The sequence below is a fragment of the Crassostrea angulata genome, chromosome 7 (assembly GCF_025612915.1).
Source record: "Crassostrea angulata isolate pt1a10 chromosome 7, ASM2561291v2, whole genome shotgun sequence".
Lineage (NCBI taxonomy): Eukaryota > Metazoa > Mollusca > Bivalvia > Ostreida > Ostreidae > Magallana > Magallana angulata.
In genome coordinates this window covers 51,867,870-51,882,605 of record NC_069117.1, presented here as the reverse complement: position 1 = coordinate 51,882,605, position 14,736 = coordinate 51,867,870, and the positions used below count along the sequence as shown (strand labels likewise).

Here is a 14,736-nt window from a genome sequence, read left to right as displayed (position 1 = left end):
GTGCCAAGTCTCTAATGTGTCCGATATCGGTAGTGGTTGTAGAGGTGCGTTCAGGTGGTTGGTTGGTCGTTTGATTCGTTGGCATACGTCGCAGGATGAGATATAATTATGTACATCTTGATACATACCGTGCCAGAAGTACTTTTGTTGTAGGGCTCTGTGTGTTCTTGTTATTCCCAAGTGACATCCTCCAGCTAGGTTGTCGTGGTAGGCTTGTAGGGCAGCTGTACGCAAGGTCTCAGGCAGCCATAACTGTTTAATTGATTTGCTAGTATCAGTTTTACCTTTTGTTCTTGGCTCATAAAAGTGGTAGAGAACGTTATTCTCAAGTACAAAGTAGTTCTCCATGTAGAGTATGGTTTTAGCCAACTTCTCATCATCCGGTAATTCCTGCGTTTCTAGGTATTTGATTAGATGTTGCATCTTTGACTCACCAACTCGTTGTAGTTGACCAATCTCACAAAAATCTGGCAAACTTGGTTGTGGTTCTGCATCCACCAGGTGAACAGAGGGGTTCTCCTCGTACGTAAAAACAGTTTGATACGTATCATCAGAAAGTGGCAAACTTTTGTCAACAACGCTTACTTGTACTTCTGGTCTGTCATCCTTCGTGTTGTCGTCTGCATTGTGATCACTGGAATATGGTCGTCTGGACATGGCGTCTGCATTTTGATTGGTAACTCCGGGGCGATATACTACCTCAAAATCGTACTCTTGTAATCGTAAAGCCCATCGTCCGAGTCGTCCAGTTAGATCTTTCTGGTTTTGTAGCCATTTTAGAGCTCTGTGATCTGTTATTACCTTGAAATGGTTGTTTGCTAAATAGACACGAAAATGTTTGATACCTTCTATGACAGCTAAGCATTCTCTATCTGTTATCCCCCATTTCCGTTCAGCTTTGTTGAGCGATCGGCCCCCGTACGCTACTGGATGTTCCTTACCATTCTGCAGTTGTCCCAATATAAATCCAATAGCCGATGCAGAAGCGTCACACGTCAAGATAAAAGGTTCTGACATGTTTGGATAAGCTAAGACTGGTGCTGAGGAGAGTGAAGCTTTAAGCGTTTCAAAGGATTTCTGGCAGTCTGTTGTCCACTCAAAGGGAATATTTTTCTGAAGAAGCTCGTTTAAAGGAGATGCAATAATAGAATACGAATTGACAAACTTACGATAATAATTGCAGAGTCCCATGAAGCTTCGTATCTCATTCTGGTTCTTAGGAACAGGATAGTCCTGTACCAACGCAATCTTGGATGGATCAACCATAACACCGTTTTTAGAGAACCTGTGCCCAAGATACGATACCTGTTCTACTGCAAACTGGCATTTGGACGGCTTCAGTGTAAGTCCAGCGTCCTGTAGTCTATGAAAAACCTGTTTGAGATGGTGCAAATGAGCCTCAAAGTTCTTACTGTAAATAAGGATGTCATCCACGTAAACCAGAGCTTGTTTCCAATGAAGACCACGTAATACTTGGGTCATAACCATTTGAAAAGTAATCGGCGCGTTGCGAAGTCCGAATGGCATTCGTGTCCATTCATAAATTCCCGTGTGCGTGATGAAAGCTGCTTTATGTTTTGTGGACGGATCCATCGGAATCTGCCAAAATCCGCTGGCAAGATCTAATACCGAGAAAATTTTAGCATCAGCTTCGCCAATAGCATCGACAACGTCTTCTAACTTCGGAAGCGGAAATGAAGCTGGTCTCGTGACCTTATTTAGTTTCCTATAGTCTATCGCGAAACGGAACTCACCATTTTTCTTCGGGACTAGTACCACTGGCGAATACCAGTCAGAATTAGAAGGCTCTATGATATTATTTTGCAGCATTTCGTCGACTTGGCGCTCAATTTCCTTTTTCATATTCGGTGACGTTCGGTAGTTCGGTCCGCGAACCGGAAGTGCATTGCCCGTATCAATTTGATGTTGATATGTTTTACTTTGACCTATTTGCGACAAATTAGACGAAAATACGAACCGATTTTGATAGAGAAATTCATGAAGTTGTTCTTTTTGATTAACTGTTAAATCGCATTTTTCTAAATCAAACTCTGTAGAATTTTCAGACGAAATATTTGCGACAACCGTCTTTTCCGCGCGTGAATTCGCGTCTATATCAACAATTGATTCTTGATGTACGTTTGAAACCGTAGCAATGACAAGTTGCGATGAAAGAAAACGTTTGTTTTTCGTCGGATTCATAATTTCCATTACAGCGCAGCCTTTGTGAACTTTAACTAAACAGCGCGCTCCTAGCAATTGACGGTTTGCGAGTGCTGAAGTTGGTTCTAAAAGTACCGAGTTACCTGATACTTGTCTTGATACTGACACATTCAAGCGTACTGAACTGTCTGGTTCAATCACCACAGATTCCAATGGCCTGACTAACCCTAAATTTCTATGTAATGTACATACCAGAGGTTTGTCTCCTGGGATCGTCATGGTCTCTGAGGAAAAATCTATTTCTACCTTATTCTCAACAAGAAAATCTCTACCAAGGATTAGTGCATGATGCAAATTGTCAAAAATCAGAAAGGTGTTAGTAATTGTTACATCACCAAATGTTAGTGGAAGAGTGATTTCCCCTTTGACATTATGACATTCTCCGCCAACACCTGTAATTTGCATGATATTAGATGACCGTACTTCAACATTTGACATTTCTAATTTTGCAAGCAATTTTGAATGAACGCAACAAACATCAGCACCTGTGTCAACCAAAGCATTAGTTTTAACATTTCCTACATGAACTGTTACTGTACTTTTCTGTAAAGATGTTTTTAGACTGAGCACAGAAGGTTTTGGGGATTTTGTAGATTTAGCACTTTTGTTATTTTTACACTTTTTCTCCGACAATAATGTATTTTGCATCAAAAGATGTTGCTTGATTTCAGAAAGTGTTTTATCCCTAGCACTCATAGCAGCTCTAAGTAATTCTTTGTCAGTGTGCCCACCTATAGAATTTCTATAGATAGGCCCGAATCCCTATTTACGAACCCCCGATCTACACATTCTCTGAAAATGATTTGGCTTACCGCACTTTCTACAAGTCTGATTGTGTGCAGGACAGTTCCTCCTACCCCTACAATCCATCCCGCATTTCGTACATTGATACTCAGAGTTGGATTGATGAGGGTAAGAGTATCTACCCAGAATTGGTCTAGATTGTGATCGATAATTTCTATGATTTTGACCCTGAGTTCTCTGAACACTGTTGACATTTACAGAATTGAGCGTTAATTGTTGTATCTGTTTTGTCATTTCGTCAAATTTAGCATGTAACGATTCAACATGTGCATCTGAAGTGCAATTCTTTTCCGCAAGAACTGCATATCGACGGACTTGTTCTACTGATTGTGGCTCCTTCATATTCACATAGTTCTTAATTGAGCCCGACAAACCATTCAATAGAGCACCAACCTGCACATGTTCAGGCCAGTTAACTTTTTGTACTTGTTTCAGAAATCTAGTAACATATTGCTCGGCTGATTCACCGGGCAACTGCTGAATCTTAAATAATGATACATCAGTCTGATTTTGTTCATTAAATCTTTCTAGAAATGCTCTCGTAACATCTTCAAACCCTCTCGTTTTAACCCTTTCATCAAGATTTTCATACCAGACGAGAGCAGTGTTTGTTAGAAAGAATTGAAAGCCCGCTGTCAGTTTTTCCAGTGGCCAATTCATGAATACAGCATACTGGCGATATTTGGCCAGCCATGCTGCGGCGTTCTCATCGCCACCCCCAAACTTCTCCAATTGAATAGAAGTCATTACCTCGGCTTCTGAGGTGTCCTCTAGTTCTTGGTTGTCCTCGACTTCTAGTTCAAAATCGTCAATGTCCTCGTCCACGTCGTACACTGTACGAAGATAGTAGTTGTGGGGCCTTGGCATCTGATGAAAGAGAGGTCCAAGATCTTTTCCTCCACCACGTTTTACGAAGTTCTTCTCGTAAAGGGGAACTCGCTGTTGTAATTAGCCTTACGCCCGGACGTAAATGGTAAGAAACCTTATTAACCTGAATAAAGACAAGGTCGAGGATACAATGTACATATGATGTTTATTCCTCTGTGTCCCAAGCGTAAGTGACACAGTATAAAAATGAATATTAATTACAACATATTGACAATTAAATTTAAATTGAACATTATTAAAGAACATGAGTAAAATAGACATTAATATAACATCACTGGTCCGCCATTTAAAGAGTGGCGGCCATATTTAAAATCAACTTCCGGTATCAATTCCCGGCCGTTGATTGACAGTATTATAATTTTTAAGTAAAAATATTGACTAAACAAATTTTCAATTACTGAACCCAATATCCAAATAAGTATTAAATTATCATTAAAGTAAGTGAATATGAATCGGATTTACTGTACAAAATTATGTTTAAAATTATCTTATCGCCCAAGCTAGAAATGTTAAGGAACTTTTACTAATTTCTTAATGTTAAATTAAAGCTATCACTTTAACTTAATTTTTAAAAACTTGATTAATAAAAATACTTATATTTCATATACAACAAAACTAACTTATAAAACATGAAAATACTGACCTGAATAAAGACAAGGTCGAGGATACAATGTACATATGATGTTTATTCCTCTGTGTCCCAAGCGTAAGTGACGAGAGGGAGACGGGGGAATAAACTTAATCCTCGACCTGTCCTCAGTGAGGTCACTCAAAGGGGGTAATTACAGTGTAATTAACAAATTATTATAATGACTTTATTGAATTTCCTTTGGGGAGCCTCGTGAGGTTAGCGTCCCCTTTTACCTTAATTTTTATTCAATTAGCGGAAGAGTTTCTCACTATCCCTGGCATCTATTGTTATGCGTTAATCCTAAAGTGATAGTAAAATTAACTCAAATACCTACGTACTGACAGTTGAATAGATAGACCGACTTTTGTTTGCATTACTTCTTAACTTGAACATTTGATAATTGCCGATATGTGAGAATGATTTATTCCTAAATAAATTGTTACTAACTTTCTAGATCCGAACAAAAAGGAAACGTGTAAACGTTAATCCGAACCCATGTACATTATTTATCTAGCACGACGCTTTCTTCTTAATATTTCTTTAGCCCTGAAATTCTTAACTTTCACGTACCTTAAATCTTAAATTGTAAAATATAAAATAATTAAAACATTTACGAAATATTATAGACTATAAGTAATTATTACGTAAAATATATAAAAATCAAAATGTGCACCGTCACACATGTTTTTAATATATCTAAAGTTTACTCCAAAGGCCGGTTCTCCATTCAGTATCAAACGCCTGTTTAAAATCAATGAAAGCACAAAATAATTTCTTTTCATGAAAATATCACAGAGAAATTCTTATGTCAAAATATGATCTAAAGTTGAGTATTTTTTTCTAAACCCAACTTGGTTTTCATAAATGAGATTTGTCTCAGTGGCGTATGCTTCCAGACGATTGGCCAAAATACTAGTGAAAAGATAACCATAATGAAGTGACCAACACTGCTTGTTTTAAACACAGTTTAATTGGTTTGTTATCAGAACCTGTCAACATGCATTAGGATCAGATGTTTATAGAGCAGCAGAATTACATTCAGCATAGCACAGCTGGTGTATCAGTGAGGTGTAACATTGAGTCAGGCATAATTATAAATAAAGTGAAACACAAAATTCTAACTTTTCTATGTAAAATTTATCAAATCATCTACAGTCATGATTACTTTGAAAATTTTAGGGGGGGGGGGGCGTGCGCCCTCCACGCCCCCCCCCCCCTTAAATCCGCCAGTAATCTAAGCCTTTTCCCATTATTTCGCCTCCACATGTGTTTGGACGGAAAGTACCTGTTACTAAAAATAGCGCCAGGTACCTAGCTGTCGCAATATTAATATGATTTTCGAAACCTGGATACACTGTATTGATTTTATAATGGTGTCTGTAACAACTGATTTGTCATAAATTCGGGAAACTCTGTGTATAACAGGAGTTTATATTCTGAACCGTGAAAAGTTCAAGCAAAATGCAATGGATCTAAGTGTAAATAGAGTACATGTATAGTGTTAACGAAGAGATCTGTTTATATTGGGTATGCTCATACTCAGACTGAATTAAACAAGATAATTTTTTTTTAAAGAATAGATACATGTAACTATCTCTATTCTGTTCATGTTTCAATATAAGTGGAAAAAAATTACAGTACTACTTAGTCGATTCGATCCAGCGACCACAAAATCAAAAAGACCTCCACGTTACCACCAGGCCACGCATTTAACATTTTCAGAGATGCATTTTCAATATATATGACTATATACATGATTGTATTAGAAAAGACACTAATTGAAATATTTGTCTAATTTTCAGTACGAAGACCACGTTAAACCAAAACTAATTCAATGTAAATGTGTACTACAATACCTGAAGAACATAATTTTAATCGGATGTCTTTGGTTTAGAGTGGTTCAAATAGTCAAATATCCAATTTTTTATCGCATACTACAACTGTAACTTCTTTCCTATATATCCCTAACAAAACCTGAATATTTTAATGATGTCGTGTAAGATAATTAAGACTCTTAGAGCATGGTGATTGTTTAATTTGCGTTTCTTTGAATATATTTAAACTAAATATTGAATAATATTGAAAATGTCTGATGTTTGCAAAACGCTATATTTGAGGCCAAATCGTATGTTAAGTGCACTAAACCTCTTTATGTGATAGGAAAGAACATATATAGGCATTGTGGCTGCTTTTCGATCAAATTCAGAGTGTGTGCGTGTGTCTCTCTCTCTCTCTATATATATATTTACATTTTCCAGTGTCTTTGCCTGTGATAGCACTACGTATCGATTTTGTTCTATATAACCCATAATACAAATGACGCCAAATCGAGGCGCCAGCGGGGTTTGCTTATTTATATTTATATATATAATCGTACGATGGCTTAAAATTATATAAATATAAGTAATAAGGAATCGTTCTTTGAATATTATGAGATGATAATTTCGGTCGGGGTGTGATCAAATCTATCATAAAGCCCTTCGGGCTTTATTGGATTTGATCACGCCTCGACCGAAATTATCACCTCATAATACTTAAAGAATGATTCCTTATTCCTTATATACACACACACTTGAATAAAATACTAATTAACTTAATCATTCAACCTTACATATAAGTGGCTGTCCTCAAGTGAATCTGTCAACTTCACATAGGACTCTTGTGAGCTGAAATTCTAATCTTGCAGTATTTACATATTACTTATCTAAGCAGTCAAATTTATGTGATATGTTAGACCTTGGTTTGACTAGTATAACATTACATGGTAACGTTTACATTTTATAGACCACTAAGTATCATTCATTATAATTTGATTGTCTTATGATATGACTTATTACATAAGACAATAGGCGTACGGGCCAAATTACTCACTTTTACTGTTATATACAATGAATACAATCTTATATGTATAGTGTTTCTATATACAGTAGTTACAACTCCAAAGCATATGGCTCAGGTTTAGCATTCAAACCTGCAGAGTGCATCAATATCACAAGATTCATCATCCATGCAAGTCTGGTGGAGATAGAACTACGGTAATAATAACTTGGATATGGCCATCAAAGGGCACCTGCTCAAAAACTTTAACTTGCTCTAAAAACAATAAGTCCCATTAAATTCTTAATGCAATTTACTATTGATATCATCTCTTTACTTGCCCCTGGTAGTCTTCTAAACACCATCACCAGTCCCGTAAAGTGAAGTGGTGCAGTTTGTTAACAGTTGTTAAGATGTAAAAATGGTGATTCTCCATCTCAATGTAAATTTAACATACTTCATTTTCCAAGTTCGGTAGCATGTTCCGGAGAGAGTCTGAGGCAAGTAAAGAGATTGTTTTCACAGAATTTGCGTATAAATATAGTGAATTTGTCCAAAACTTGTGCACGTTTTTGTGCGAAATATGATAAATTCACAGTTTTTACAATGGGTGGTACTGTAGTTCCCAGCTCGTCCATCCTAATTTTTTCAGACCAGGAGCTACAGACCTGCAGCTACAAATTTGGTTGAAATTGGCCTAGTGGTTTTAGAAAAAGAAGTTAAAAATGTGAAAGTTTACAGACGGACGGACAAAATGTGACCAGAAAAGCTCACTTGAGCTTTCAGCTCAGGTGAGCTAAAAATATATATTAATGTAAATATTTTTTAAAATCCTATTTTTTGCAAAAGCGCTATATATTTAAGGTTATATAATAGATCAAGTGCACTATACTTCTCTGTAAACGGTTACTGCCAGACAGCAACGGACATGCAAAGTCTACAGACTACATTACGAATTAATTGGAAAAACTATATTTGTATATCTATTTGACAAGATCTACACCGCTACTTTTCTGTTATTACTTTATAAATATCTTGAGGTAGTTTAGAATTAATTTTATGAAACCATGATACTTGGATCAATAACAGGGCCCAAGGAAGGGTACCAAATGTAACTCTAATAGGAAAATTTCTCAAGTTTTACACCGCTAGTAATAGCCACTGTCATACAGGTATGTTAACCCTTCGGTTTCATTACACCAATTGCACACTTGAAACCCTGTAGTGAGACCGAGATTAGTTCTTTCTCTCACAGAATGGACTGTTTGAGGCTAATTCTTTGTTTTCAGAATGGACAGTATCAGGTAAACCTGTTGATAATGCTGAAAAATTATTTTTTTAACTTTACACAATACCAGTCTTGAATAGAACTTTCTTTTGTCACTTAATGGAGAGTTTCATGCTGTGATTTTTTAATATTCATTTACTCTTCCACTAATTACCAGCATGAATTATATGCATTTCCAGCCTTGGCATAAGTTTACTATGATGAAGGATAAAGAATGGAAAATAATAATGGCTTTAATAAATTCAGACTAATATTTGCATGCTGCCAATGCAGATATTTCAAAACAAATAAAACTGGTATTTTGGCATCATATTTATACATTCTCTCAATCATGGTAATTGTACAAACATAAAATAAAGTGAACACAAATTTTTGTTCTTCAACTCAATCATAAATTATAGACTCAATCTAAACAATCATACAGTTTGTAGACTTTATCGACACTCGCATCACACACACACACATATATATATAAGTCCAGTGGGTTACTACTCCAGGCCCAGTGACCAGTTGATACCCTGTACAAGTATTATAATGATTGGCTGCCAGGCTACAAGGTATCGGATCCAGTCCAGCAGGTTCCCATATAAAATGTCCGGTCTGTCCCAGCTTAACCAGGTTAAGATCAAATGAATGAGCATTGTCTGGTGGGTTTTTTTAAATGCTAAAGGAAAGGTGATTTAATTTTACCCTGTTTTATAAAATATCCCTTTGTTTTTATCATAGGTATATCATTACTTTATGCATTTAATGCAAGTGAAACATACATTAAAATGTGTATATCAAAATATATAATTTATTGAACGTTCTTAATCATTTGTTTTGTACAATGTATTCAATGTGTTTTTTCTATTACTCACATTTTATCATTTTTACTCCCAATTATGATTGACAAATTTAGACTTTATTTTATCAATTCAGACTTTTGTTAATAAGAAAATAACTACTGTAAAATGGTATGAACTCAGTTTTCATTGGGTGAAAATAAGGAACAGAAATTAAACCCTAAAATATTGCAAGCCTGTACCATGATAAGTACTAAACACAAGTTCTCCACGTTTACAAGCAAGCTTATAATTCCATGACAAGTGCTCAACAATCTTATAAAGTGAACTTGTAATAAAGGATACGGACTAGGAAACATCCTCTTGAGGTCCACCTTCTCTTTGCAGTAGGGACAGGTCTGCTTCTTACCCACAATGCACCAGCCTCGTATACAGAACTCGTGGAATCTGATCTAGTTAAGGCAACTAAAGACTGGACTCTGAAACAGTCACTAGGAGCAATGCATTGCAAACAATTAACATAAAGCTCATAAAATCAAGAATCTTTCAAGCGATTTAAATAAAAGGATACATATGATCACAGCCTAATTTACAGGTATTCTCAATGATTGCATCTTCATTGTTTTCTACTAAAATTTGGTTTCCACAAATCCCACACACATTGGGGTTTAATCTTTTGCCAGGCAGCCCTGTTGGTGTGTAATACTGAAAAATTAAGATATTATGATTAGTGAATTCTTCAAGTTCCATTTTCATGTTCAAAATTCCTTGAGATTTTTTGCAACGTAAAATTCAAAATTAGTATTAATCATAAATGGAACTTAACTTGAAAATAGTATTTGGAAATGAACAAATTTTATTTAGTACATGTATTACCAAAAAAAGTTATTTTTACCCCAATTTGTGTTGCCATGGTATCTGAACACACTTCAGCAAAATCTCTGGCCACCACTCCAAAGTAGAGTCCATAAAATAAAAGCAAAAGTCCAAAGTCCATCGAGACTTGAGGTTTGATTAATAAAATAAGATTAAGTCCTAATAAAGTAAACATCACAGACAAATATCCCACAATTCCTAGGAAATAGCTAATTTTGTACATCACCAGAAACCATTTGTACACCAACCTGTCAAAAAAGAAATCTGCATGTGATAAGCCATAAAAACCCTTGTATAAAATTTAAAATGAGTGTGGTAACTACTACACAACTTTCATTTATTGAATTAAATCCTTTATTTGTTTTATTGACATCGGTCATTGATGAGAAGAACAAAAAAAAAACATACTCAGAGATATACAGTTTATGTTGAACATGTATGTTTTTCACATCCAACTGATGTTAGTCGGGGTTAATACTGCAGTTGAGATATCAAGCCTTTGTATACAAACACTGGATTTTCAGAGCATTTATCTATGTGTAAATCATTTACCTTGGTGTAGTGCCTGAGATAGGTTTTCTTGATGCTTTAAAAGTGATGAATGCAGTGATGATGGAAAATATACTCCACACATAAATAAAACGATGCCACCCAAACTTGAGACAGAAGCCAACAGGAATCAACCACATCCCCAGCAATGTAGCTCTCTGCAAATCAGAAAAGATGTGTTGGTGACAGAAGTCAATCAGTACATACTTCATTAAAACCATATATCATAAAATGTATATTTCTGCACAAAATAAAATTTGTTCTTGAATACCTTACAAAACTTGTTTGTTTGCCCCTTCCTGATCAATTGACGTAAAAATACCCATCTCAACATATTCATTTCCTATATAATTTTCATACAACATTGAATTCTTTTCATCTTCTCAATTGTTTTCTCAAAGTTTAAACACTGAGTTGGGAGATGGCAATCAAGCAATATTTAAAAGTGTTTGGTTTAATCAAAAACAAAATAGCAATTATTAAAATATGATTTTTTTCTAGATTAAAAATAAAACTGTGCTTTTCAACCTTGTGTTTAATAACTCTTCATTGTTCATGAGATGACCTACTTGGTAAGATTTGAAGTGTCTCTGCTTCCACTGGACCAGGACAATCTGTGCCACCACCAGGGTGGCTATCAGGATCAGCACCATCTCCATGTGCATCGCCTCATGACCCCGGTGTTTCTCATGGAGCCTCTGATGCTCAATCCTAAAAGTTTAATGACACAAATGATCCAAGAAATGCATGTAAATGACATTGTATGTTTAACATCATCATTACTGTTTACATGTACATGTATTAGAATGAAAACTTTTATATACCATTACTAGTCAAAATAATAACTTTAATCAATTTTCAGTTCTCCTTACCGCCATCTTTCTTTTTCTGGTAATTTGGCAAGTTCTTCATCTGACTACAAAGCAAAAAATCAATAATTAATGGTATATGTACTAATAAAAAAAATGGTACTTTTGAGTCCTCTCTGAAACGATTTTTAAAAACATTAAAACCATGACTTCTTTATTATTTCTCATGAAATTATACCCAGTAGTCACAAAACATACAGCCAGGTGTGAAAATCAATAAATGAACCCATGTCAATGATACAAATCAGAACATGAGATTTGCTAGTAAGCAAACCTGACAGGTTACCTGTAAATAGACAATCTGATAATGTTCCCTTGGGTAGAAGGGAAATCTCCTTGATACACCCATATCCTACGTCCTACATTCATAACTAGACAGAGAAAGGAACAGTGAACACCATGCTTTATGAAGTTTTAAAATGTCCGTGTTGGACTGCGACAGCTGTGAGAGATGCTCATAATCAATGGCTTCTTCATTCTATCTTGGTCATGAATTTGTCTTACTTCATACCAGCAAAATCATTGATCTTTTCATGTGATCACCAGTTTATACACATAACATTTAAGTACAAGTACAGTATAATTATTTGTCGGAGCGTGTGTTGAATATTGGGTTTTAATTGTACAAATGAAAGAATAATGTTTAACATTTCTGCTGCAATTTGAATGAGTGATTGAAAATTGAATATTACATATATATGGCGTGCAATGCATCATAAAATTCTTAATTCTATGGAATTTACTGGCCACTTATAAACCATGTTAGGTCAACTACAAACCATTTAGAATTAATATCTTTCAGACGGCCTTTGTATTAAATATTAATGGCAAATAATGAATAACAAAAAAAATTATGCTCAAATGGAGGAATATTTCGTACTGACTATGTATGGAATATACATTGTCCCCACAAGACTGCTGTTAGTCAATAATTTTCTTAGAATTTAGAAGGGATGGGACGATCCACCGATGCATCACGGTATTTATTTTGACAATATTTGGATTGATACATTTACCATTAATACAACAATACCTTAGTGAACTTTTTTTATTCATAATGTTGTCAAAACTGTTATGAAGCTAAATCTGGAGTGTAGAAAACTTTCGGATTACTTGTTTATGAAAAAGTAGTGAATACAAGACTAAAGTAATTTGTAAATTGTGCAACGCTCATTTTAAATATAATGATATCACTTTGGACATGCGATAATACATTGACAGATTCAATAAATTTTAAGCCCTTATTCATGTTTTCATTAAGTTGCAATGTATCGTGATATGTATCGTATCCCATCTCATGTATCGTGATATGTACTGAATCGGTTAAGTAAAGTATCATCCCAGCCCTAGAATTTAGCAGGTGGTAAGAATAAAGATGCATGATTTTATTTATGCAAGATTACTTTGGTAATTATAGGATCATATATAAAATAGATATATACATGCCAAACTACCAACCAACAGGGTTGTCTCTAAAAATTGAAGTAGAAGGGAGAAATAAAAAAGTAGAAGGGGTTCTGGGGGTCTAGCTTATAGCTAGATTGTGTTTGAAATGCAATAATAGCCGAGTAATTACGTCACTTTAGGCGGGGAAATTCCCCGCCTCCCGGGTCTTAGAGACAACCCTGAACCAAGACTTTGGCAGCTGCAATTTTATTGTCTAATTAAAAACTTCTACAAGTTCTGCAATGATCATAAAAAGGGTATTGATAGATCTTATATAACATACATTCAACTTTCATGATTCAAGAAGAATGTGACTTTATAATCCTATTAGTAATTAAAAGAACATGGGTTCAAATAAACCAATCTTATTCTATCTTTTATCAGTATATTTATAAAGTAACAAATTAGATCTTCAGTCAGTGTGATACGAATATAAAACCAATGCCATATTAACATTTTGAATATGTCATCTGATCAATCCAAAACCTTATTGATGTTTACAAGACAGATGAAATCATAATAATACATAAAGACAAAATTGTTCTTGAAATTTTATGCATAATGTAATGGGAACTTAATCATGTGTGAAAACTGTTGTTTGCAATTATCCATGAAGCATCAAATAATCTCTTGTACAGCTGTTATAGATGATAGTTCAAAAAAATAATGACAAGTCAAACATGTCATGACAAATGTTAAAACTGGTATGCTGTGTAAAATTTACAATGCTAAAAATGCGTTTTTAAATTGTATTATTTTTTAAGTAATGAGATGTATGTGTCAAAGCTATAGTTCAATGTATACGGTAATGTTAGGTTTTCTTCTTTGAGACACTGAATAATATATTTAGATTTCTGCGTTGAGAAAATTCGAAATACGTCAAATAAGTGTCAAACGTATCAATAAAACTCCCACTTCGCAAAGAAGTGTTAATGAGGTTATATCTATGTCAGGCAACATAAAAGAGCAGGGTAAAGAGCTTACGATATTAAGGTTTAAAGGTTCGTGCCCGTGTCCGGCGTGATGGTGGTGCGCCATCTTGCCTACGTAAAATACAGCAGCGCCATCTGTTCGAAAAGATAACCCGTACGTCGATTTATTTATTTTAAGAGAGAGGTTGTTTTTTAAAGTATATTCATATCAGAGACATGCATCTATAACAGTTAACGTTAGTATATATATACATGTACGTCCCTGACTCCTAGATCCCTTTCATATCAAGGTATTAAAATAGATTCTTGATAATTGGAGTTAATTAAATTATGGAATTGATATATAAGAAATTTAAAAAAAATTGATATCAGGAAATGATTTTATGATATCAGAATTTTATCAAATTGATTTTTCAACATCGCATTTTTCAAAAGATAAAACAAAACTTTTCATGATTAATCAAAACTCCCTAAAAATTACCCCAAAGGAAATCGCTGAACCATGCTTTACTTGGTTTACTTTGTAAAATACCTTGTTATTTTTTTATAAGATTATTCGAAGATTTTTTTCTGAGATAATTTTATTAGTGTCCTTAATAAATAATTCATTTCTGTCTATTTTCCTTGA

General features: G+C 34.8%; 1 protein-coding gene across 2 annotated transcripts; it reads right to left on the bottom strand.

The window, feature by feature from the left end:
* Nucleotides 1-8,866: 8,866 nt before the first annotated feature.
* LOC128157445 (RING finger protein 121-like) lies at nt 8,867-14,251 on the bottom strand. Of its 2 annotated transcripts, none has more exons than XM_052819999.1 (8): nt 14,161-14,251; nt 11,734-11,777; nt 11,431-11,572; nt 10,865-11,019; nt 10,332-10,560; nt 10,008-10,141; nt 9,782-9,883; nt 8,867-9,260 (listed from the first exon to the last, which is right to left on the bottom strand). In XM_052819999.1, exons 1-8 carry the CDS (start codon nt 14,212-14,214, stop codon nt 9,140-9,142), a joined length of 981 nt encoding a protein of 326 aa, XP_052675959.1. In that variant the 5' UTR covers nt 14,215-14,251; the 3' UTR covers nt 8,867-9,139. The 2 variants fall into 2 exon arrangements, with proteins under 2 accessions (XP_052675959.1, XP_052675958.1); XM_052819998.1 differs by lacking the exon at nt 14,161-14,251 and adding an exon at nt 12,017-12,748.
* Nucleotides 14,252-14,736: the final 485 nt, after the last annotated feature.

Coding starts and splice junctions, on each gene's coding strand:
- LOC128157445 (XM_052819998.1), bottom strand. CDS start 12,079: ATGGGTGTATCAAGGAGATTTCCCTTCTACCCAAGGGAACATTATCAG. Junction 11,778..12,016: donor ATCAGATTGTCTATTTACAG/GTAACCTGTCAG, acceptor TTTGCTTTGTAG/TCAGATGAAGAACTTGCCAA. Junction 9,884..10,007: donor AAATTAGGCTGTGATCATAT/GTATCCTTTTAT, acceptor TAACTAGATCAG/ATTCCACGAGTTCTGTATAC.